This window comes from Taudactylus pleione, unplaced genomic scaffold (genome assembly GCF_031769625.1).
Source record: "Taudactylus pleione unplaced genomic scaffold, aTauple2 ptg000447l, whole genome shotgun sequence".
NCBI classification, from domain to species: domain Eukaryota; kingdom Metazoa; phylum Chordata; class Amphibia; order Anura; family Myobatrachidae; genus Taudactylus; species Taudactylus pleione.
Genome location: NW_028284849.1, coordinates 591,725 through 617,706, shown reverse-complemented (window position 1 = coordinate 617,706; position 25,982 = coordinate 591,725). Strand labels below are relative to the sequence as shown.

Sequence of the window (25,982 nt, the reverse complement as noted above, 5' to 3'; positions counted from 1 at the left end):
ATATGTATCCATGTCCCCACTTTTCCCAGTGTGTGTGGCTCCATGTCAAGAATCTAATGTGTCTCTTATCATCCATATGTGACGACAACGTGTGACGTCACATAGGGGTTAGAGCGGTGCAGCGGAATAACGCACCCTGGAGCTTCATATGAACGAAGATTGCATTGCAGAGGAGAGGACAGAAACTTCAGCCAAAGAAGAAGGTAAGTAACAAAATTTTTTAAGTAGATCACAATCATAAAGATAAATAGGAGGTCTGTTCTTGTAGGGATAAGGTAGCCGCATGAAAGGGGGGCCCTACCTATTTTGTCAGTCCCGGGCCCCACAATTTCTGATGGCAGCCCAGCACGCAAGCACAGGGAGAATATACAAACTCCGCACAGTTAGGGCCGTGGTGGGAATCGAACCCACGACCTCAGTGCTGTGAGGCAGTAACGCTAACCATTACACCGTCCGTGCTGCCCAGTTGAGGTTCCCTCTCTCGATTAAATGCCCCCAGTAATAGCCCCCCCAGTAGAGGTCCTCCCAATAATGGTGCCCCCAGTAATAGCCCCCCCCCTGTTGTGCCCCCACCCCCAGTAGAGGTCCCCCCAGTAGTAGCCACCCCCTCCCCCGTTGTGCCCCCAGTAGTGCAGGCAGGTTTTAAAAAAAATATCTAAAAATATACTTACCTGAATCCACGCTGCTGCTCCGGTCCGCGACACCGCTCCCGCCGCCACCCGCCAGTCCTCCCGGGCTGGCGCGCTCAGCATTATGGGAGAGACGTCATGATGTCATGACGTCTGTCCCATTACCCACTGCAGGAGCCGGACAGAAGTCCGGCTCTTGCAGTGGGTGCTGCAGCAGTCAATGAGAGTCTATCTGACTCTCATTGGCTGCTGTTTAACACACGCATCGCTGCCAGCGCTGCACAGCTTGAGCCCACCTCCTGGCGCTATTGGGCAAGCGCTCAGGGGGAGGGAATGGGCTCAGGTGTGCAGCACAGGACTGGCGCTGGAAGCCTAGCGCCGGTCCTGTGTAAATGTGTAGCGCTGACCGCACTCACTGCGGTCGGCGCTACACTGGTGGCTAACTAGGGCCGCCGGTCCCACGGCGCCCAGGGCATGTACCCCGCTCGCCCTGCCCTAGTTACGCCACTGTTAGCTGGCCTTAATGGGCATGGACTGCACTTCCGCCCTCACTAACGTCACTTCCAGGTCCCTAGCATGAAGGGGAAATAAGCTCTACCTTTCTGTTAGACTACTGACAGGAAGTCTGCTGTGTGCAGGAAAATATATTCCTCCTTTAATAAAAGTTTAAATTCATTATTATTGCGCTGCGGAATATGTGTGCGCTATATAATTAACTGGTAATAATAAATTCATTATATATATATATATATATATATATATATATATGTACCAGTGCTGTTGTATTTTTGTGACAAGTGCCGCTTTATCCATCTATATATATATATATATATATATAGAAAGTGATAGCAGCGGCACTCCTTAGTAATAAATCAATAAACAGATGAAGTTCTAAACTTCTTTACTTCAACGTTTCAATCTTTTGGATTTTCGTCAGGAAGATAACAAACAAACATAAACAAACTTACCTAAATAACATACAGAGTCCACCCCGAGTGCGATCGTCTCCGTCCATCTGAGAGGGCGTCTGACGCCCTCTCAGATGGACGGAGACGATCGCACTCGGGGTGGACTCTGTATGTTATTTAGGTAAGTTTGTTTATGTTTGTTTGTTATCTTCCTGACGAAAATCCAAAAGATTGAAACGTTGAAGTAAAGAAGTTTAGAACTTCATCTGTTTATTGATTTATTACTAAGGAGTGCCGCTGCTATCACTTTCTACATTATAGTTTTTTGTTACTTGCGGAGGGCACCCGAAAATCACTGACTGAGGAGGAGTGCCAAGCTTTATGCCATTTATATATATATATATATATATATATATACATACATATATATATATATATATACACACTGTATATATATATATTCCACAAACATAGGCAGCACTCAGAGACTAATAATCCAAAGATCCTCACCAGAGGGATTTATTGGTGCAAAAAATGAGTCAACGTTTCGGGGCTCACACCTCTTCCTCGGGACTAGAGGTATTTGCCCACGAGGAGGGCACCAGAGCAAGTTGGGCTAACCGGCCCCTTTTTTTTTCAGAGTGCCCGGGAATGCATGCTGTCTGTATATATATATATATATATATATATATATTAGGGGTGAGCGGGTTCGGATTTCTGAAATCCGAACCCCCCCGAGCCCCCCCGATCCGAGTCCGATCCGAGTCAGGCTCGACTTTTCCCGCCTGACTCGGATCTGAAATCGAGGCAAAACGTCATCATCCCGCCTTCCGAGTCTCGCGGGTTTTGGATCCTATATAAGGTACCCGCGTCGGCGCCATTTTCTCACTCGGCTGTGGACAGTGAAGAGGGAGGGTGGGAGTTAGGGCTGTGTAGTGTAGTGTAGTGTAGTGCTGCTGTTGTCCACTACTTCAAAGTCCATAGGGGCTGGCTGTGTTGTGCTGTGCTGCTGTTGTTAATAGGGGCTGTGTCCACTACTTCAAAGTCCATAGGGGCTGGCTGGACTGTGTTGTGCAGTCAGTTCTCCATAGGGGCTGTGTCCACTCCAAAGTCCTGTGCAGTGTCCCAGTCCTAAAGGGGTGCTGTAGTGTTGTCCAGGGGGTGCTCTGTCCATCAGGGGTGCTCCCCCCAAGTGCTAAAAAAATAATATATTTTCTGTGTTTGTGAATTGTGTGCGCAGTAGCCGCACGTGCATCAACAAAGTAGTGCCAAGCGTGCGCCTGTGTCATAAGTAAAGGGCCGGCTGGCTTGACCGTTAAAGGGTGCTGTAACCCCCGAAAGTACACTCCAGTCCAAACCAAAAAAAAATTATTTTCTGTGTTTGTGAATTGTGTGCGCAGTAGCCGCACGTGCATCAACAAAGTAGTGCCAAGCGTGCGCCTGTGTCATAAGTAAAGGGCCGGCTGGCTTGACCGTTAAGGGTGCTGTAACCCCCGAAAGTACACTCCAGTCCAAACCAAAAAAAAAATTATTTTCTGTGTTTGTGAATTGTGTGCGCAGTAGCCGCACGTGCATCAACAAAGTAGTGCCAAGCGTGCGCCTGTGTCATAAGTAAAGGGCCGGCTGGCTTGACCGTTAAGGGTGCTGTAACCCCCGAAAGTACACTCCAGTCCAAACCAAAAAAAAAATTATTTTCTGTGTTTGTGAATTGTGTGCGCAGTAGCCGCACGTGCATCAACAAAGTAGTGCAAAGCGTGCACCTGTGTCATAAGTAAAGGGCCGGCTGGCTTGACCGTTAAGGGTGCTGTAACCCCCGAAAGTACACTCCAGTCCAAACCAAAAAAAAAATTATTTTCTGTGTTTGTGAATTGTGTGCGCAGTAGCCGCACGTGCATCAACAAAGTAGTGCCAAGCGTGCGCCTGTGTCATAAGTAAAGGGCCGGCTGGCTTGACCGTTAAAGGGTGCTGTAACCCCCAAAGTACACTCCAGTCCAAACCAAAAAAAAAATTATTTTCTGTGTTTGTGAATTGTGTGCGCAGTAGCCGCACGTGCATCAACAAAGTAGTGCCAAGCGTGCGCCTGTGTCATAAGTAAAGGGCCGGCTGGCTTGACCGTTAAGGGTGCTGTAACCCCCGAAAGTACACTCCAGTCCAAACCAAAAAAAAAATTATTTTCTGTGTTTGTGAATTGTGTGCGCAGTAGCCGCACGTGCATCAACAAAGTAGTGCCAAGCGTGCGCCTGTGTCATAAGTAAAGGGCCGGCTGGCTTGACCGTTAAGGGTGCTGTAACCCCCGAAAGTACACTCCAGTCCAAACCAAAAAAAAAATTATTTTCTGTGTTTGTGAATTGTGTGCGCAGTAGCCGCACGTGCATCAACAAAGTAGTGCAAAGCGTGCACCTGTGTCATAAGTAAAGGGCCGGCTGGCTTGACCGTTAAGGGTGCTGTAACCCCCGAAAGTACACTCCAGTCCAAACCAAAAAAAAAATTATTTTCTGTGTTTGTGAATTGTGTGCGCAGTAGCCGCACGTGCATCAACAAAGTAGTGCCAAGCGTGCGCCTGTGTCATAAGTAAAGGGCCGGCTAGCTTGACCGTTAAAGGGTGCTGTAACCCCCAAAGTACACTCCAGTCCAAACCAAAAAAAAAATTATTTTCTGTGTTTGTGAATTGTGTGCGCAGTAGCCGCACGTGCATCAACAAAGTAGTGCCAAGCGTGCGCCTGTGTCATAAGTAAAGGGCCGGCTGGCTTGACCGTTAAGGGTGCTGTAACCCCCGAAAGTACACTCCAGTCCAAACCAAAAAAAAAATTATTTTCTGTGTTTGTGAATTGTGTGCGCAGTAGCCGCACGTGCATCAACAAAGTAGTGCCAAGCGTGCACCTGTGTCATAAGTAAAGGGCCGGCTGGCTTGACCGTTAAGGGTGCTGTAACCCCCGAAAGTACACTCCAGTCCAAACCAAAAAAAAAATTATTTTCTGTGTTTGTGAATTGTGTGCGCAGTAGCCGCACGTGCATCAACAAAGTAGTGCCAAGCGTGCGCCTGTGTCATAAGTAAAGGGCCGGCTGGCTTGACCGTTAAAGGGTGCTGTAACCCCCAAAGTACACTCCAGTCCAAACCAAAAAAAAAATTATTTTCTGTGTTTGTGAATTGTGTGCGCAGTAGCCGCACGTGCATCAACAAAGTAGTGCCAAGCGTGCGCCTGTGTCATAAGTAAAGGGCCGGCTGGCTTGACCGTTAAAGGGTGCTGTAACCCCCGAAAGTACACTCCAGTCCAAACCAAAAAAAAATTATGTTCTGTGTTTGTGAATTGTGTGCGCAGTAGCCGCACGTGCATCAACAAAGTAGTGCCAAGCGTGCGCCTGTGTCATAAGTAAAGGGCCGGCTGGCTTGACCGTTAAGGGTGCTGTAACCCCCGAAAGTACACTCCAGTCCAAACCAAAAAAAAAATTATTTTCTGTGTTTGTGAATTGTGTGCGCAGTAGCCGCACGTGCATCAACAAAGTAGTGCCAAGCGTGCACCTGTGTCATAAGTAAAGGGCCGGCTGGCTTGACCGTTAAGGGTGCTGTAACCCCCGAAAGTACACTCCAGTCCAAACCAAAAAAAAAATTATTTTCTGTGTTTGTGAATTGTGTGCGCAGTAGCCGCACGTGCATCAACAAAGTAGTGCCAAGCGTGCACCTGTGTCATAAGTAAAGGGCCGGCTGGCTTGACCGTTAAAGGGTGCTGTAACCCCCAAAGTACACTCCAGTCCAAACCAAAAAAAAAATTATTTTCTGTGTTTGTGAATTGTGTGCGCAGTAGCCGCACGTGCATCAACAAAGTAGTGCCAAGCGTGCGCCTGTGTCATAAGTAAAGGGCCGGCTGGCTTGACCGTTAAAGGGTGCTGTAACCCCCGAAAGTACACTCCAGTCCAAACCCCCAAAAAATTATTTTCTGTGTTTGTGAATTGTGTGCGCAGTAGCCGCACGTGCATCAACAAAGTAGTGCCAAGCGTGCGCCTGTGTCATAAGTAAAGGGCCGGCTGGCTTGACCGTTAAGGGTGCTGTAACCCCCGAGAGTACACTCCAGTCCAAACCAAAAAAAAAATTATTTTCTGTGTTTGTGAATTGTGTGCGCAGTAGCCGCACGTGCATCAACAAAGTAGTGCCAAGCGTGCGCCTGTGTCATAAGTAAAGGGCCGGCTGGCTTGACCGTTAAGGGTGCTGTAACCCCCGAAAGTACACTCCAGTCCAAACCAAAAAAAAAATTATTTTCTGTGTTTGTGAATTGTGTGCGCAGTAGCCGCACGTGCATCAACAAAGTAGTGCCAAGCGTGCGCCTGTGTCATAAGTAAAGGGCCGGCTGGCTTGACCGTTAAGGGTGCTGTAACCCCCGAGAGTACACTCCAGTCCAAACCAAAAAAAAAATTATTTTCTGTGTTTGTGAATTGTGTGCGCAGTAGCCGCACGTGCATCAACAAAGTAGTGCCAAGCGTGCGCCTGTGTCATAAGTAAAGGGCCGGCTGGCTTGACCGTTAAGGGTGCTGTAACCCCCGAAAGTACACTCCAGTCCAAACCAAAAAAAAAATTATTTTCTGTGTTTGTGAATTGTGTGCGCAGTAGCCGCACGTGCATCAACAAAGTAGTGCCAAGTGTGCGCCTGTGTCATAAGTAAAGGGCCGGCTGGCTTGACCGTTAAGGGTGCTGTAACCCCCGAAAGTACACTCCAGTCCAAACCAAAAAAAAAATTATTTTCTGTGTTTGTGAATTGTGTGCGCAGTAGCCGCACGTGCATCAACAAAGTAGTGCCAAGCGTGCGCCTGTGTCATAAGTAAAGGGCCGGCTGGCTTGACCGTTAAAGGGTGCTGTAACCCCCGAAAGTACACTCCAGTCCAAACCAAAAAAAAATTATTTTCTGTGTTTGTGAATTGTGTGCGCAGTAGCCGCACGTGCATCAACAAAGTAGTGCCAAGAGTGCGCCTGTGTCATAAGGGCCGGCTGGCTTGACCGTTAAAGGGTGCTGTAACCCCCAAAGTACACTCCAGTCCAAACCAAAAAAAAAATTATTTTCTGTGTTTAGCCGCACGTATATATCAAATCGATATAACATAAATGGAGGACCAAACTTTCTCCGATAAAAATAAAATAGAGAAAGATCAAGAACCACTTCCTCCTAGTGCTGAAGCTGCTGCCACTAGTCATGACATAGACGATAACATGCCATCAACGTCGTCTGCCAAGGCCGATGCCCAATGTCATAGTAGAGGGCACATACAATCCCAAATGGCAAAGTTCAGGAAAATGACCTTGAAAAAGACATTTAAATCAGCTGAAGAGAAACGTAAACTTGCCAATATGCCATTTACGACACGGAGTGGCTAGGAACGGCTAAGGTCGATCCCTAGTATGTTCATGACTAGTGGTTCAGCTTCACATGACGATGGAAGCCCTCCTCCCACTAAAAAAATCAAAAGAGTTAAGCTGGCAAAAGCACAGCGAAGAACTGTGCTTTCTAAGAAGATATCACAAATCCCCAAGGAGAGTCCAAGTGTGGTGGTGGTTGCGATGCCTGACCTTCCCAGCACTGGACGGGAAGAGGTGGCTCTTTCCACCATTTGCACGCCCCCTGCAAGTGCTGAAAGGAGCACCCACAGTCCACTTGCTGATATGCAAATTGAAGATGTCACTGTTGAAGTACAACAGGATGAGGATACTGGTGTAGCTGGCGCTGAGGAGGAAGTTGGCGAGGAGGATTCTGATGGTGATGTGGTTTGTTTAAATCAGGCTTCGGGGGAGACAGTTGTTGTCCGTGGGATGAAAAAGCCCATCACGGTCATGCCTGGGCAGAAGACCAAACATTCCACCTCTTTGGTCTGGCAATATTTCTATCCAAATCCGGACAACAACTGTCTTGCCATATGTACCATATGTAAAGGTGAAATAAGTAGGGGTAGGGACGTCAACCACCTAGGAACATCCTCCCTTATACGGCACCTGCAGCGCGTTCATAAAACGTTACTGTCAAGTTCAGAAACTTTGGCTAAGACCGTAAGCAGTCCAGGGACACCTAAATCCCGTTGTCCTGTTGTATCCAAGCGCCTGCAAACCACACCGTCAACTCCCTCCTCGTCAATTTCCTCCTTAGTCAGGATCGGAAGTAGTCCTGCAGGCCATGTCACTGGCATGACTGACTCTCCTATCCGGGATTCCTCTGGAGGATCCTGCATTGCTACGCCTACTGCTGCCGCTGCTGCTGTTGCTGCTGCTGGGAGTCGTTCATCATCCCAGAGAGGAAGTAGGAACACCACTACTTTTACTAAACAATTGACCCTCCAACAGTCCTTAGCGAGGAGGATGAAGTACGACAGCAGTCATCCTGAAGCAAAACGTATAACTGAGGCCTTGACTGCTATGTTGGTGTTAGACGTGCGTCCGGTATCCGCCATTAGTGCAGTGGGATTTAGACAATTGATGGAGGTAGTGTGTCCCCGGTTCCAAATCCCGTCTAGATTCCACTTCACTAGGCAGGCGATACCGAGACTGTACAGAAACGTCAGAAAAAGTGTCCTCAGTGTCCTGAAAAATGCCGTTGTACACAATGTCCACTTAACCACGGACATGTGGACAAGTGGAACAGGGCAGACTAAGGACTATATGACTGTGACAGCCCACTGGGTAGATGTATCACCTTACGCAGCAACAGCAGCAGCGTCACCAGTAGCAGCATCTCAGAAATGCCAGCTCGTTACAAGGCAGGCTACGCTGTGTATCACCGGTTTCAGTAAGAGGCACACCGCCGACAACCTCTTAGAGAAACTGAGGGAAATCATCGCCCAGTGGCTTACCCCACTTAGACTCTCCTGGGGATTTGTGATATCTGACAATGCCACCAATATTGTGCGGGCATTACATCTGGGCAAATTCCAGCACATCCCATGTTTTGCTCACACAATAAACTTGGTGGTGCAGAATTTTCTGAAAAGCGACAGGGGCGTGCAGGAGACGCTTTGGGTGGCCCGAAAAATTTCTGGCCACTTTCGCCATTCAGCGACTGCGTGCCGAAGACTGGAGCGCCAGCAAACACTCTTGAACCTGCCCTGCCATCACCTGAAGCAAGAGGTTGTGACGCGGTGGAACTCAACCCTCTATATGCTTCAGAGGATGGAGGAGCAGCAAAAGGCCATACAAGCCTATACATCCACCTATGACATAGGCAAAGGAGGGGGTATGCACCTGACTCAAGCGCAGTGGAGAATGATTTCCGTGTTGTGCAAGGTTCTCCAGCCCTTCGAACTTGCCACACGTGAAGTCAGTTCAGACACAGCCAGCTTGAGTCAGGTCATTCCCCTCATCAGGCTTTTGCAGAAGCAGCTGGAGAAAGTGAAGGAGGAGCTAAGACGGAGCGATTCCGCTCGGCATGTGGGACTTTGCCAGGATTCCAGGGTGGTCAATCTGTTGAAATCAGACCACTACATTTTGGCCACCGTGCTTGATCCTAGGTTTAAAGCCTATGTGGTGTCTCTCTTTCCGGCCGACACAAGCCTGCAGAGGTGCAAAGACCTGCTGGTGAACACACTGTCAGCTGAAGCGGAACGTGACACGTCAACGGCTCCTTCTTCATTTTCTCCCGCAACTGGGGCTGCCAGGAAAAAACTTAGGTATTCTAAGCAACCCGCTGGCGGTGATGCAGGGCAGGCAGGACCAAGTTTGGACATCTGGTCCGGACTGAAGGACCTGGCAACAATTTCTGACATGTCTACTGTCACTGCATATGATACTGTCACCATTGACAGAATGGTGGAGGATTACATCGGTGACAGCATCCAAGTAAGCATGTCAGACAGTCCATACCTGTACTGGCAGGAAAAAGAGGCAATTTGGAGGCCCCTGTACAAGCTGGCTCTATTTTACCTGAGTTGCCCCCCCTCCAGTGTGTACTCCGAAAGAGTGTTTAGTGCAGCCGGGAACCTTGTCAGCGAAAGGCGTAGGAGGTTGCTTCCACAGAATGTGGAGAAGATGATGTTCATCAAAATGAATTATCAGCTCTTCCAGGGAGACCAGCCTCCAGAAGGTACAGAGGGACCTGTGGTGGTGGATTCAAGTGGGGACGAGTTAATACTTTGTGAGGATGAGGATGTACACACTGAAGAGGGTGAGGAATCGGTGGATGAGGAGGATGAGGATGACATCTTGCCTCCGTAGAGCCAGTTTGTGCAGGGACACATTAATTGCCAGCTTGTTTTGTGGGGGCCCAAACGAACCAATCATTTCAGCCACAGTTGTGTGGCAGACCCTGGCGCTGAATGATTGATTTGTTAAACTGTGCATGTCCTGTTTATACAACATAAGGGTGGGTGGGAGGGCCCAAGGACAATTCCATCTTGCACTTCTTTTTTTTCTTTGCATTATGTACAGTTTGGGGCCTAGTTTTTCTAACTGCCATCCTGTCTGCCACTGCAGTGTCACTCCTAGATGGGTCACGTGTTTGTGCCGCCCACTCGTGTCGCTTAGCATAGTCATCCAGCTACCTCGGTGCAACCTTTTGGACATGAAAACACTATTGTGAGGTGTGAGGTGTTCAGAATAGACTGGAAATGAGTGGAGATTAAGGTTATTGAGGTTAATAATAGCATAGGAGCAGAGAAACCAACAAATTCTTTGATTTTAGCTGTTTTTATGCTTTTTAAAAAAAAAATACAGATCCAAAACACAAAACCCAGAACCCAAAACACGGAAGGGTGGTTTTGGCAAAACCAATCCAGATCCAAAACACGAAGAAAGATCCAGATCCAAAACCAAAACACAAAACCCGAAAAGTGGCCGGTGCACACCCCTAATATATATATATATTTTTTTTTAGGCTGTTATTACTAAATCTGTTATATGACCCGATTGCATGCACATTTCCCCTTTAAGTTAATTTAATATGTACATAAATGTCCCGGCTTGAAAACCGAAATGACATAAAATTTGCATTAGGGACGATGGCAGTTAATTTTATTCACCATTGAAGAACTACAGCCCAGCCAGGGAACATTTCTCCCCAGACTTTGAGAAGACGACCTCATATTTCAAATCAGGTAAACCTAGCGATATTAACAATGCTGGAAATAACATCCAATATTAAATATTATACATATTCATAAACTGCCCTATTCTGAATTTGCCTTCCAATAGACGTATTATACTGCGACTTCTGTTTAGAGATGGAAATTTTCATCTGCAAAGGGCATCAGTACAGCTCACCGGCTTCAATGTATTGGTGACAGTTCAGGGGAAAACTAAACAAAGAATAGGCTGTTTTATAATAAAAAAGTTATGTTAAATATTCTTTCAAGTATTTTCTCTTTCGGGAGACCTACTGTGGGGATTTAAAGGGATTGTTGTCTTTTGTGTAACCCCCTTCTTGATAAAAACTTGTCACACAGCAGAATCCCTGCTGGGAAGACCCCTTTTGTTACTGGAGACACGGAAGCAGCTCGCCTTGCGTCTCTCAGCGCTGGGAAGATGTATCACTCAGTGAAAAGAGTGAAGTTTCCCATAGCAACAATCGGCATTGAGGTAGCATTTATCAAGTACATTCTATAAAATGATAGGTGAAAACTGAATGGTTGCTATGGCAACTGCTCTCAGATATATACTATTTAGCTGCGTACTAGCCATGATAAGCGGTGACAACAATTGTTCTTTGTTTGGGTTAAGTCGTACCTGCTTTCTTGAGGACAAGGCCCCTTTTGGCCGGTTCCGATTGTTTATCTTGTTGCCATCTGGTTTTGTCCCATTTTTTTCCTTGCAGCTTTTCTCCCTTAATCTCTCTGTTGTGCTTTCTGGGTGATCGGGGATCGGACTGAGAAACAAGATCCTGCCGATCAGCCCATACAAGATGGTGGCCACGAACAGCGGAATCACGTAGAATATTGCGAAGTCGGTCAAATAAATGGGGAGGTAAAGGTTACGGGAGACCTTGTAGCCGCACTCCACCTGTTGGCTTTTGTTCACTTGAATGTCCACCAGGAAGAACCAAAACATGCAGTAAATGGAGGTGAAGACCCACACTATGGCAATGATACGCTTGGCACGGGACACTGTGCAGACTGTCTGGGCCTTCATTGGGTGGCAAATGGCGATGTATCTATAAAAGAAGTGGAAACACATCAAATAAATTTTCTCGGCAAAAGGACAAGTTCAGTAAGATAATAGAGAGGCGTTGCTATGGTTTCATGGGATCCTTGAGGGCAGTTATCTGTCTTGAAGGATAGCTGTGGTCTAACTTCTGTAAAGGACAACGGTGGTCTTGCCCGTGTGTTTAGAGACGGTGATATCATCAAGGGCTACTGACAAATGTAAGGACATCATGACCTATCACTGAGAGAAGACTGATGTGGGTCCACAACCTACATACAAGATGCTCCACTAATTTCCCAGAATTCTCTTAGCTTCTCCTCTACCTCATCCTGACCCTTCTGTTGGGGAAGGGGGGGGGGATCTGAGATATTCGATACATTGATGGGTGATGGGTTCAGTGCGCTACAGGAAGCTCGTACACAATATCCCCTTCTAGCATGTTAGAGACCACCGCCCCACTAATCCCTTAATATTACACAGGTTATGTAGGCAGAAGACCTCTGGTACATCATGGACAATTATATAATCCCATTAAATAAAATACATTATTACTATTTAATCAAAATAACTGAATGAAATAAGGCAGCAAATGGACACTGTGGCTACCACTGGAGCCATGGTTTCTGTTTCCTCTCTGTGTGGAGCTTGTATGTTCTCTCCTTGTTTCAGTGATTTTCCTCTGGGTGCTCCAGTTTATGAAATCTCCACTTTGTATATACTAGTTTTATTATACCATACTATGTTCAGTTTATTGTTTTTGCCTTTTGGTAGGACACTTTTGGACAGATGTAGACCATGAACCTACCTCTCAACCGTAAAAGCTGTAATGGAACAAGAGGATGCGTTGATGCCCAAATATTGAAAGTAGGTTATCCCGAGACATCCAGCCTGGCCATAGATCCATGTCCCAGCCAGGCTATCTGATACATTGGGCAATCCAGCAGCCACCAGGACCATTAAGTCAGCCACAGCCAGACTGACCAAATAACAATTAGTTGGGGTTCTCATGTCACGGGTAATAAACACCACCAGAACCACCATGATGTTGCCTATTATTCCAATACCACAGATCAGTAGAACCAGGAATACGGAGATGGCTTTGTACTCGATCATACTAGAAACCAAATCATTGTTCGCCAAGGAGATATTGGTCGGACTGTCGAACTTGCTGCTGTTCTCCATGTTGGTAGGAAATGGACGCTTCAGCCCTGAGCCTTATCTAGAATACCAACTCCATGATAGGCTGTTCCATACTGGGAAAGATGTATTTCATGGTGATGATGACTCAAATGAAACCCCGGAGCCACCAGCGACGGACACCTTGATCTACCATGCTCCAAGTCAACATCTGAAAGTGAGAAGCACAAAGGAGAATTTGCACATATGTTTTCACAAAGCACCAATGACTCTCTCAGTTTTTAAGTGTACCTATACCTGGAGGCGGCCATTTTGTGGTCTGGACTGGTATAAAACTTACATTATCCAGTGACATCCCTGAGGCACCGGCTGACTGATATTGATGTGCTACTAACTCCGCAGAGTTTGCTGCTATCGTGCCACCAGCTCTGGCTGGCACTGCCCAGTACTGATGCCTTTCATCGCACTACTTTTGCTGATACAAGCCTAGGATAGCAACACTAGTACTGGAATTTTTTTTTGGGTGGGAGATACATGAATGATTAAAATATTATTATTATTATTATTATTATTATACAGCCACATCATGGGCCTGATTCAGAGCCGGACGCTATTTGCGCTCGCTCGTTCAGAAAAAAGGGGTGGCTATTCAAATGAACCGTTCGCTCTTTGCGGTCTGTTCACGCCTCTAGGTCTGAACGAGCATACAAAACATACGGTCGTTTTTTGGAAAACTACGTCCCCTGGCCGCTCGCATCCTACGTCATGTCCGCTATTTATTAGATTAATCGAGTACATCGACCAGCGTATGAACTGCTCGCTATTCTTGTGGTTGGTTTTTGCTACCACAATCATGCGAGCAGTTCTGGCTATAAAATAACCCAGTGACGTGGTCAATGACGCTGCTGTATTAATTATGCACACCCATAAAACGCCCATTTTGACCTTTAAGCACGCCTGCGTTCGGATCTCCACTCCCTGTTTTCAAGCACCTTCCCCTGTTACCACCCACATACGCCTCATTCTGTCACTCAAAATAGCAGGCATTCGCTATTTAGCGAACAAACGATTTTCGGCCGCACTGTCTGGTTCGCGCATGCGTATTACGATCCGTACGCATGCGCAGTTGTGCGAACATCGCTCGGAACGAACGAGCGGCCACTTACGAGCGGCTCTGAATCAAGCCCTATATCCGCTTTCTGACAGGCATGTATGCAGCTGCTTCTATCTGTGCATAGTGTGTTACAGTAAAAATTCTTAAACGCATGATATGCCCAACTCCACCAATGCAGCATCCCTTACGCTAATTCACAGTAATGAGCGAGTTTTGCACTCAAGAGTTGGACTTATGTCCAACTGTGCACGAGCCCCGCTATCCGCTGAACTGTCAACTTTTTAAAAAGATTTATTTTATTTTGCAGTTTTCAAAACACAAAATACACAACTGCAAGGATCTTGTCTGCCAGTAACGATTTGGGGCACAGCGCAGACACAGGTGAACAAGTTCAAAATACTAATGTCATAAATGGCAATAAGGTAACATGATATATAGTTTATACCCTCCGCATTCCTATTGGGAAACTTGCATAACGAGGGTAATTACATCGATCGAACAGGCACCTATTGTACATACATCCCATTATGGAAATCATATTGCTGGAAAAACTCAGCGGAATTACATGTGTAGATTTAGAAATTGCAGGTCACAGGTTCTCCTCAGTTGGACCAGTGTGGTGTAGAGGACGAGTTCTGGGCACGAGTAACCCCCCCCAGCATGTACCTATGATATGTCCTCTTCCATTGCTCACCATTTCTGACTTAGACGCTTATTTCAGTTTCATGTGATCACAAAAATCATCCACGATTGTTTCCTTATTAAATATTTCCCCTTAAAATTTTTCCTTTAAGCTTTAATGGCGTCAGAATATTACTCTGTATCTTCCACACACCCACACAGTGACCTGGAAAATTACATCTACATTTCATACCCGGCTGACCATATATAACTACACGCTGCATGCTACTACGGTGACTCATATCTATCTATGTCTATATATATATATATATATATATATATATATATATACACGCTGCATGCTACTACAGTGATTCATATCTATCTATGTCTATCTATCTCTCTGTCTCTCTCTCTCTCTCTCTCTCTCTCTCTCTATCTATATATATATATATATATATATAGATAGATAGATAGATATACACTGCATGTTACTACAGTGACTCATTTATTTCTATTCTCTATCTATATATATATATATATAATATATATATTATATATATATATATATACACACACACACACACGCTACATGCTACTACAGTGACTCATTTATTTCCATTATCTATATCTATCTATCACATATCTATCCACACCATCACCCAAACCAGCCCCACACCATCACCCAAACCAGCTCCCACACCATCATCCAAACCAGCCTCTACGCTATCATCCAAACCAGCTCCCACACCATCACCCAAACCAGCCTCCACACCATCACCCAAACCAGCCTCCACACCATCATCCAAACCAGCTCCCACAACATCATCCAAACCAGCTCCCACACCATCACACAAACCAACTCACAAACCATCATCCAAACCAGCTCCCACACCGTCATCCAAACTAGCTTCCACACCGTCATCCAAACCAGCTCCCACACCATCATCCAAACCAGCTCCCACACCGTCACCCAAACCATTCTCCACACCATCATCCAAACCAGCTCCCACAACATCACCCAAACCAGCTCCCACACCATCATCCAAACCAGCTCCCACAACATCACCCAAACTAGCCCCCACACCATCACCCAAACCAGCCCCCACAGCATCATCCAAACCAGCCCCCACACCATCAACCAAACCAGCCCCCACACCATCATCCAAACCAGCTCCCACACCATCAAACAAACCAGCCCCCACACCATCAACCAAACCATCATCCAAACCAGCCCCCATGCCATCATCCAAACCAGCCCCCACATAATCACACAAACCAGCCCCCACACCATCACACAAACCAGCCCCCACACCATCAACCAAACCAGCCCCCACACCATCACCCAAACCAGCTCCCACACCATCATCCAAACCAGCTCCCACACCATCATCCAAACCAGCTCCCACACCATCATCACCCAAACCAGCCCCCACTCCATCACCCAAACCAGCCCCCACACCATCACCCCAACCAGCCCCCACACCATCAACCCAACTAGCTCCCACACCATCACCCAAACCAGCCCCCACACCATCACCCAAACCAGCTCCCACACCAACTCCCATCACACCATCATCACCCAAACTAGACACCACATCATCATCCAAACCAGCTCCCACACCATCATCCAAACCAGCTCCCACACCTTCATCACCCAAACCAGCTCCCACCACACCATCATCCAAACCAGCTCCAACCACACCATCACCCAAACCCGCCCCCACACCATCACACAAACCAGACACAAATCTCTTTTTCCACCATACAACATCCAAGTCTAAGCCCTTCCCAAACAGACGCTGACATTTCCTCATCAGTGACAGCTGTAAGAGACATACATGCAGCACATATCCCACCAGGACGCCTGTAACTCTGCGTCCCGGGAGACGATCACTCTTCATTACAGGGTTGGCAGAGTTTTGTCACACAGCGGTAGATAAATAATAAACGTGGAATTATATGCCAGGGACAGAATTGAGCAGGTTTTCTATATGCAAAGCATTTTAACATCTTTACCAAACGCTCAGAATTTATTCTTCTAAAGAACAAAATAGCAATTTGACTGTTGCCCCCGAGGACTCGGGCCATGCTCACCCACAATCTGGCATTTGAACATTGTTGGCTATAATTTGTTCTGCAGTTCCAGTCTGTTATGTTAATATGCCATTATTTCATTCTTAGGGGTATATTTACTAAAGTCAGGGTTTTTAGTAGTGGAGATGTTGCCCATAGCAACCAATCAGAATCTACTTAACCGTTATCTAGCACCGTCTAGAACATAATAGCTAGAATCTGATTGGTTGCTATGGGCAACAACTCCACTTAAAACCTGCACTTTAGTAACTCTGGGGCCTATTCATCAACACTAAAATAACGTTTTTAAGGACATTTTCCTTAAATAACGTTATTTTGGTATTCATGAACAGACTTAACACAGGAGATATCACAGATATCTCCTTGCTAAGTCCCCCTGCCTTAATTTCCACACTCCCCAGGAGGGGGGTGGGGGGGTCGAGGGGGGTGGGGGGGTTCGGGGGGGGGTACGAAACTTACCGCATCTGTTGGCAGTGCTGCGCATGCGCTGGTTTTACAGATGAAACAGCGCATGCGCAGCACTGTTTCCAGACGCGATAAGGTAGTGTAGGCAGGGAAAAGTATCTATTTCCCGAAAAGCTGTAATCGCAAAAATGACAGCTTTTCGGAATAGATACTTATGGAGAGGTGTTTTCTGTTTTGTTTCAAAAATTTGCCTTGTGCTATCATGGCAGCTTTCAATTAAGGCTATAAAAAGCCTAGTTGGGTGTGGCTAACAGCCAGCCCCTGTATAGATGTGTCCCTCTGTATCTAGGAGGTGAGTACATTTAACTGCAATGTAATGATGTGATAGGCATATATGCTAGTGTTAGGGACCTGCAGAAAAATGGGGTCCCTTGATGCTGGGCTGCAGGCTTAAATGCTTTGATCAAATCATGACAAAATCCCCTTTGTTTTATTTGCTGCACACACATAAATTTGCAGTATATTATTGTTAGCGCAGATAGCAAAAGTTTTTCCAAATTAAATAGTTGTCTGGCCAAAATGCAAGTGTGGATTCTCAGCTTAAAGCAGCTGGTTATACGTCACCGGGACATCATCATGTTACGATTACCAGTGACCACTCCTAGTAAGCCATCTAGAACTTCAGGCTACGAGATCTTCCGCCATTAACAACTGCCCGTAGTTCCCTTCGAGAACATTAGCTCACCAGTACTTAGGCGGCCGCCTGGACTTACTGCTCGGAGTAGTAGTAGCTTACAGGAGTGTCAACTGGAATTCTGAGGTGATGAGAAGGAGTCCTGTACAGGAAGAGATGATTATACCATTGGAGGGATGCGGCTTGGGAGCCGATAGTGTGAAATGTGCCAATGGTGCGGCTACTGTGCCGATGGTGTGGCTTGCGAGCCAGTCAATGGTAAAGCTGTGGCTTTGAGAGCCGATGGTGTTGCAAATGTGTCGATGATGCGACAACTGTGCCGATGGTGCGGCTTGTGTGCTGATGGTGCGGCAATAGCCGTCAGTAGACGGTCAATGGTAAAGCTTTGGCTTTGGTAAGCCGATGGTGCGGCAGATGTGCCGATGATGCAGCAAACGTGCTGATGGTTCGGCTTCTGTGCCGATGGTGCGGCAATAGCCGTTAGTAAACAGCCAATGGTATGCTGTGCCTTTTGAGAGCCGATGATGCGGCAAATGTGCCGATGGTGCGGCAATAGCTGTTAGTAGACAGTAAATGGTATGCTGTGGCTTTTGAGAGCCGATGATGCGGCAAATGTGCCGATGGTGCGGCTTGTGTGCCGATGGTGCGGCAATAGCCGTTAGTAGACAGTAAATGGTATGCTGCGGCTTTGGGAGCCGATGATGCGGCAAATGTGCCGATGATGCATCAAATGTGCAGATGGTGCGGCAATAGCCGTTAGTAGATTGTTAAAAGTAAATGCTGCCGCTTGGAGAGCAGATAACAGCATAGAGGTGTAGGTGCGGCTTGGAAGCCGTAGAAAAAGCTGGAGAGCTGGGAACATCACAGAAGCTGTTGGTGTGGCAAATGTGCCAAAGGTGCGGCAAGAGCCGATGGTAAAGGAATAAGTAGTCGGTGCTGCGGCTTGGAAAGCGGATGGCAGCACGGTGGTGAAGATGTGGCTAAGAAGCTGTAGAAGAAGCTGGAAACCTGGGAACAGCACGGAAGCTGTTGGTGTGGCAAATGTGCCGAAGGTGCAGCAAAAGCCAATCGTAGAGGAGTAAATTGTCGGTGCTGTGGCTTGGAGAGCCAATAGCAGCACGGTGGTGTTGGTGCAGCTAGGAATCCATATGGAAGCTGGGGAGCCGGAGGAAGCCACTTCGAGAAAGTCAAAATCTGCACCACGAGGAAGAGAACGCTGACCATGCAGCCAAGCTGATAGAACTCACAGATACGCTATAGTCAGCGAGGAGGCAAAAGTCCAGTGAGTACAAATAGAGGGAAGCACCAATCACGCAGCACTGTGGATGACACGTCACTACCTGAGGCGTGCCGATCGCCTAGTGACAGAAGAAACTGGAGTAACCCCGTCCTGACTGGCAGGGCCGGTGCTAGACTTCTAGGCACCCTAGGCAAAACTTCTTCATGCACCCCCTCCCTGTACTCAATTAGCCCCTCAGATGAAAATGACTTTGCACAGGTGGAGTGGCGGATACGTTTTGTGATATATATATATATATATATATATATAACACAAAACTTATCTGCCAATCCACCTGTGCAAAGTAATTTTCACCTGAGGGGCTAAATGAGTATGAAGAGGGGGGTGCAGGCAGAAGTATGTATATATACATGCATATATATCTATATATATATATATACACAGTATCGGGGGCATAACTAGAACTTTTTGGGCCCCATAGCAACATTTTTAAGGGGCTCCCCTAACTTAGGTCTTACACAAAGCCCACAGTAGTAGTTCCCCAAAAACACTAAATGCCCACTGTAATGGTGCCCCTTATGCAATGCCCACTGTAATGGTGCCCCTGTATGCAGTGCCCCCAGTAGCAATAATGCCCCTGTACTAATGCCCCTGGTAACAATGCCCCCTGGTAATAATGCCCCTAAAAGTAATGCCCCCTGTAGTAGTGCCCACAGTAGTAATGCCCCTTGAAGTGCCCCCAGTAGTAAGGGCCCCTGTAGTGCCCCCAGTTGTAGTGCTCCCAATAGTGCCCCCAGTAGTAAGGCCCCTGTAGTGCCCCCAATAGTAAAGCCCCTGTAGTGCCCCCATATGATGCCCCCAGTAGTAAGGCTGCTGTAGTGCTCCCATATGATGCCCCCAGTAGCAAGGCACCTGTATAGCCCCCAGTAGTAACACCCCCCCGTGCACACACAAACACACAAAAAAAAACCTCAATACTTACCTTAAACCCCGCTCCCGTGTCTGCTGCCATCTGTCCCTGGTGCCCGCTCCTCAGAACTATGGGAGTGACGCCATGACGTCACTCCCATAGTGCACTGTGCCGCTGGCGCCGCGAGGGAGAAAGGAGAGAAGGAGCCCGGCGCCCGCTGGTAACACAATCTCAGCGGGCACCCAGCAAATGGAGAGTGCAGGGGGTGACCCCATAGCAACCGGGCGGACTCAGAAGCACCCTCTAGTGGTCGGCGCCCCTAAGTAGCTGCCTAAGTTTGTCTAATGGAAGCGCCGGCCCTGCTGACTGGGTAAACTGCTAGAAGGAGACAAGTTGTGACCGCGACTTGTAACACTTCATCCGTTTGCTACTGTGACAGATTGGGCGCTGGGAGTCCACCTTGCTTGGTTATTGCCAGGTCCCGAGAATAAGGTTAAAGTGTAGAGACAGCAGATTGCAGGTACAAGCTCACCTTGCAACTTACGTGGGAAAGACTGAGTAATTGTTACGAATCCCACTGCCTGCTCCATGTGAGACCCCTAGAACCCGGCTAGCGAGATCTTCTGGCAATAACAACCACCCGTTGTTCCCTTAGAACTAGGATACGTTCACCGGTACTTAGGCGGCCGCCTGGACTTATGCTCGAGGTAGACGTGGCTCACATGGAGATACAGGGAATTCAACAGGTAAAGAATGTACAGGTAGGACTGACACAGTTGATGATTGTAAGGATATCAATGGCACAGATGTTGTGAGAGTACAGTTTGGTTTTTCGGGCAATAGCTTGGGAGTCGATGGTGTGGCAGCTGTGCCGATGGTGCAGCAATGGTGCTGATAGTGCGGCAATTATGCCTATGGTGCGGCAATGGTGCTGATGGTGCGGCAATAGCCGTAGATAAACAGTCTAAGGTTAGTAAATGGCTCTGAGAGCCGATGGTGCAGCAACTGTGCCGATGTTGCAGCGATGGTGCCGATGTTGTGGCAGTTGCCGTAGATAAGCAGTCTATGGTTTGATAATGGTTTTGAGAGCTGATGGTGCGGCAAGTGTGCCGATGTTGCAGCGATGGTGCCGATGTTGAGGCAGTTGCCGTAGATAAGCAGTCTATGGTTTAATATTGGCTTTGAGAGCCGATGGTGTGGCAAGTGTGCCGATGTTGCAGCGATGGTGCCGATGTTGGGGCAATTGCTGTAGGATGAACGTTGGCAGCACGGGAGCTGCTGAATACGGCTAGGAAGCTGTTTGGAGATTGGTGGTAGCACGGAAGCTACTTGGAGCGGCCTGGAAGCCGTATGGTGAATGGTGGCAGCACAGGAGCTGCTGGATACGGCTAGGAAGCTGTTTGGAGATTGGTGGTAGCACGGAAGCTACTTGGAGCGGCCTGGAAGCCGTATGGTGAACGGTGGCAGCACTGAAGCTGCTGGATATGGCTAGGAAGCCGTTTGGAGATTGGTGGTAGCACGGAAGCTACTTGGAGCGGCTAAGAAGCCGTATGGTGAACGATGGCACCACGGGAGCTGCTAGATGCGGCCAGGATGCCGTTTGGAGATAGGTGGTAGCACAGAAGCTACTTGGAGCGGTTAGGAAGCCGTATGATGAACGTTGGCAGCACGGGAGCTGCTGGATACGGCTAGGAAGCCGTTTGGAGATTGGAGGTAGCACAGAAGCTACTTGGAGCAGCTAAGAAGCGGTATGGTGAACGATGGCAGCACGGGAGCTGCTAGATGCGGCCAGGAAGCCGGTTGGAGATAGGTGGTAGAAAGAAAGCTACTTGGAGCGGTTAGGAAGCCGTGTGGGAGTTCAGTGAACTGGAGAACAGGAACAACCTGACTCTGCAGCCAGGCTGAGGGAACTCACAGACACTCTATAGTCGGCACAGGTGCAATAGATCATTGAGTATAAATAGGCTGAAGTCCCAATCAGGTTTGCACTTGTGGAAAACACATCACTTCCTGAGGCGTGCCGATCTTCTAGCAACAGGAAGAACTGGAGTAACCCGTCCTGTCTGGGCATACTGTCAGAAAGTGTCAAGTCGTGACCGCGACTTGTAACAGGAATGTAGAAGTAGATCCTGGTGACAGTCCAAGTCCAGATGATATAAAGAGAGCCATGGGTACCATATGCTTGTGTGCATAGGCACACTCAGAAGCCAGCACAGAGGGTGCCGGTTCTGCACTTCTCACTCCGCAGGGTCTTGGATTACCCCGTCTCCCCCTCCCACAGGACTTTGAATGCTCACCTGAGCATTGGGGTAGTCCGTGACCTGGCATAGGGGAAAGTGCCAAAGCAGCAACCCCTGTGCTGGCTTCTGCACATGCCTATACTTGCATGTGCTACATGTATACTCTATAAAATATGGGAAGGTGCCAGCTAAAGACATGTGGACTGCATTGCAAGAGGCATATCAGAAAGGTGGTCTCATGAGAAGAATAATTTGAGACGTGCTTTGTATAATATGAAGTTACATGAATGCAGAGATATAAGTGATTATATAGAAAGGATGATGTCTGTATCCCAGCAGTTAGTGTTGGTGTGAATACTGAATTGTAACAGCCTTGCTTCAGAATTTAACACCAGAGTTTGACTTCTAAAGCTGGGTACACACTAGACAATATGTTGTCCGATCCAGTGAATCAGAGTAACATATCGGGTACATCTACCCGTGATACGCGCGCTCCGGCGGGTCATTAGCGACATCCCACATCAGTCCTACTGAAGGATGTTTCTAATTATGCCATGCTGCAGAATGCAGCATGACACGTCCCTCCCCCCGTGTATGCACTTTCTGCATGCCGTATGCTGTCACCGGCGACGTTGTGCTTTAGAAGTGGCATTAGAAGCAAACACAGTGAAATTGACAACAGACACATTGATAGCAAACTTATTGCAATATGAGAAATGTGTATCCTGTGGAACTGATGCTGAGATGTTTTGCAGGCAAAAAGTGAAAAATGTAAATTTAAGTTCAAATGATATAATTGTCACAAGATAGGTCACAAAGCATTCAACTGTAAGCAGAGAAAAGTGAGTCCTGTACAGGACCAGAAATGTGATGACAGAGATCAGTCAACACTAAGTGTTACAGATGATAACTTGGTATACCGATTCAGGTGCAACAAGATATTTCAGCTGCAACAAGGAATGGTTCACTAAGATTAGCGAGTGTGTCTCTATCACTATGAAGGGAATTGGCAATCAAATGTTCACAGCCACAGCAGTTGGGACAATTAAAGCTTGTTTGAGAATTTGACCAAGACTAAAGATCACAGAAATTAAAAATGTATTTTATGTAGCAGAGATGTAAACAAATCTTATCACCATTAGAGGCCACAGAGTTCCATTCGCCATAGGAAAGTGCATTGTGAGAAATAGAAATGGGTCAATTATTGCTACAGGCACAAGACACCAGCAATTGCCCTTGATACACAGCACTACTACGCAATAATGACAAGTGAGTCACAGTCATTGGAACTCTGGCACAGAAGATTTGGTCATCTCGGATATGATAGTGTCCAAAAGCTACAGAACGGGATGGTCACAGGAATGTCAGTGACTAACATAGAGAGGACACACCTCTGACGAAATCGCCAGGTGCGAAGAAACGCGTTAGAGAAGTCCAGAGCCGTCCACCGGTACCTGTCTCCGGCATATGAGAGGAAACATCCAGTGTTTTTCACATCACGGCACACCGGAGCATTTGCGGATTAGTCACCTCCCGCTGCCCTATGTGCTCTGCTCACCTCAGCTAACCACCATCGGCAGGACACCAATTGCCGTCCAGTGAATTATTGAAGGGTCTGCACGGCTCCTCGAGTAACAACTCCCCATGCTGCTTGGTCTTCTGATCTGATCCTACAAACGGAGATGTTTCCCTTGCCTGTTGACTATCTGCATAAGCAGCCACCAAAAGAGACTATATACGGGACGGCTTTGCTGGTGAGTCATGAACGATTAATTTATTCACTGGCTACATTGTAATCACTTCTATACTACTATCTAGTAGCACCGTTATTATAAGAGTGACATTATTGGAGTATATATCATTTCTCCCTAAAGGATTGACTACTTCAGACACTTGCTGGTGGAAATTATATGCATGCTCTAGAGGTATCTGTATTATTCACTGGAGCCTTTCCAATTAATTTTACAAACAAGCCAGAGGAACATTAATTATTATCACAATCACATCTTGCTGCATATTCTGGCATATAAACATTTTATTTATCCAACAGACGATTCGATCCCCTTTTTTTTAATCAGTCCGGAGCATCGTATATGTGTGGTCGCTGTCTCAGGTGTAGTAGAGACACCTATTTATGTGTATTTTCATATGTGATTTTTTATTTTTTTTTCCAAAACAATTTCTAATTTTAATTTTATATGCTCATAAGTGCAAACATACATGTATATGATTATCTATACAAACATACAGACATATTACATACATCCATATACACATATATACAGAACTGCAATCTGTGCAAACAAGTCCATTTCAAGTGCAACATCAAACAAATACATTCTGTCTGTAGGATATAGCTAGTCAAAAATGACTGTTAAACATAAGCACAGAGACAAAATATATAATTCAAATAGAACCATAATAACAAAAAAACAAAAACAAATTATATATGTATAAAGTAAAATAAAATAAACACATACACCCCCCTCCCCCTCCCCCCCCCCCGAACCCTGGTGCAGCTTGTTCCCCTTCCATTGATCGGATATGCCTATACTGGCGGAAATATCATTGTTCCTCTACAGGAGACGAAGAATCTTATCCCCCGACCCTTACATGCAAGATTTAAAGATCTAAGTACACATCACTCCAAATTACGAAGTAGAGACCAATTCGTAGTCTCAAATAATCTCATTAGAGGGCCCATTTATCAAAGATCATTTGAGGTAAATTCCCCGAAAACACCTGTTTTCGGGGGTTTACCTCAAATACTAAGTATCCCCCGAATGTATGAAGGAGAGACCGCAGCAGGTATCTCCGATCTCCGATACCTGCTGCGATCCCTCCATTGCCGCCGGCAGCTGCCTCCCCCATAGGTTTCTATGGGGGATGCGATGCTGCCAAATGTATCAATATCGGGAATGCTTCGCATTCCCGATATTGACCCCAGCAGCTAACGCCATCTGCAGATAGCATTAGCCGCTGTAGCCTATGGGGACTTACCGCATATCAGCTGGCAGATCCCTCCGATCCCAGATCCCTCCGCCGGCAATGGGTGCAGCTCATGGGCAGTCTGCGGGACTGCGCATGCGCAGCAGCCCGGAATGCGCTCCGGCCACATCGCAGGGACGGGCTCTTTTCGGAGCCCGTCTCCGTGCATGTGCCGGGTCATACATTCGGCCGGTATGATCGCATTTTGCGATCATGGGCAGTACTGCATGCCCTGATTGCATTGCAAAATGCGATCCTTAATAAATGGGCCCCTATATGAGTTCTAACATCAGAATCCAGTGAATCGATATATATACCCCATTTAGCGTAAAAGTGAACCACCCCCTTCTCAACATCAGGTATAGTTGCTCTTCTATCGAAATAAAGTATTTGTAGTAATATGGTTTTAACTGCTTGAAGAGATGGTGCTGTGGAAACTGTCCAGTTACGGAGGATAGCTTTCTGCGCCACAGTTACCACTATCGTAAGAAAGGGCAAGAATTCCATCTTACGACCTTGCAGGTCCCAATTTATAAACTTAGCGCATAACATAGCCAATGGGTCTTTCATAAGATGTAATGTGCATATCTTATTTATAAATACCATAATCTTATCCCAAAATTTCCTAATTTTCCCGCATTCCCACATATTATGGAAGAAAGTAGCTCGTGAGAATTTACACTTCGGGCAGCAGCCTGACTCCTCCTCCACAACACGTTTCCTCTGACTCTGAGACATATATGCCCTATGAAGGGTCCTAATATGCACTTCCTGCCAAATAGCTGAATGGAGAATTCTTAAGGTCTTCCCCGTATGCTTTAATAGAACAATGGGGGAGTCTACTTGTGGTATTTCTGAGGACCAATGTTGGATGCAATTTTCCCATAGAGCCTC

The 25,982-nt window shown here is 46.9% G+C and overlaps 1 protein-coding gene across 2 annotated transcripts in view; it reads right to left on the bottom strand.

Moving 5' to 3' along the window:
• The window catches only part of LOC148505590 (thyrotropin-releasing hormone receptor-like), an 84,365-nt gene that overhangs the window by 42,768 nt on the left and 15,615 nt on the right, over positions 1-25,982 (bottom strand). For both annotated transcript variants that reach the window (XM_088447972.1, XM_088447973.1), the window contains exons 2-3: positions 12,448-12,990; positions 11,226-11,649 (exon numbers count right to left, since the gene is read on the bottom strand). In XM_088447972.1, the coding sequence (XP_088304098.1) occupies positions 11,226-11,649; positions 12,448-12,824 (801 nt within the window). In that variant the 5' untranslated portion in view covers positions 12,825-12,990. The remainder of the gene's footprint in view (positions 1-11,225; positions 11,650-12,447; positions 12,991-25,982) is intronic.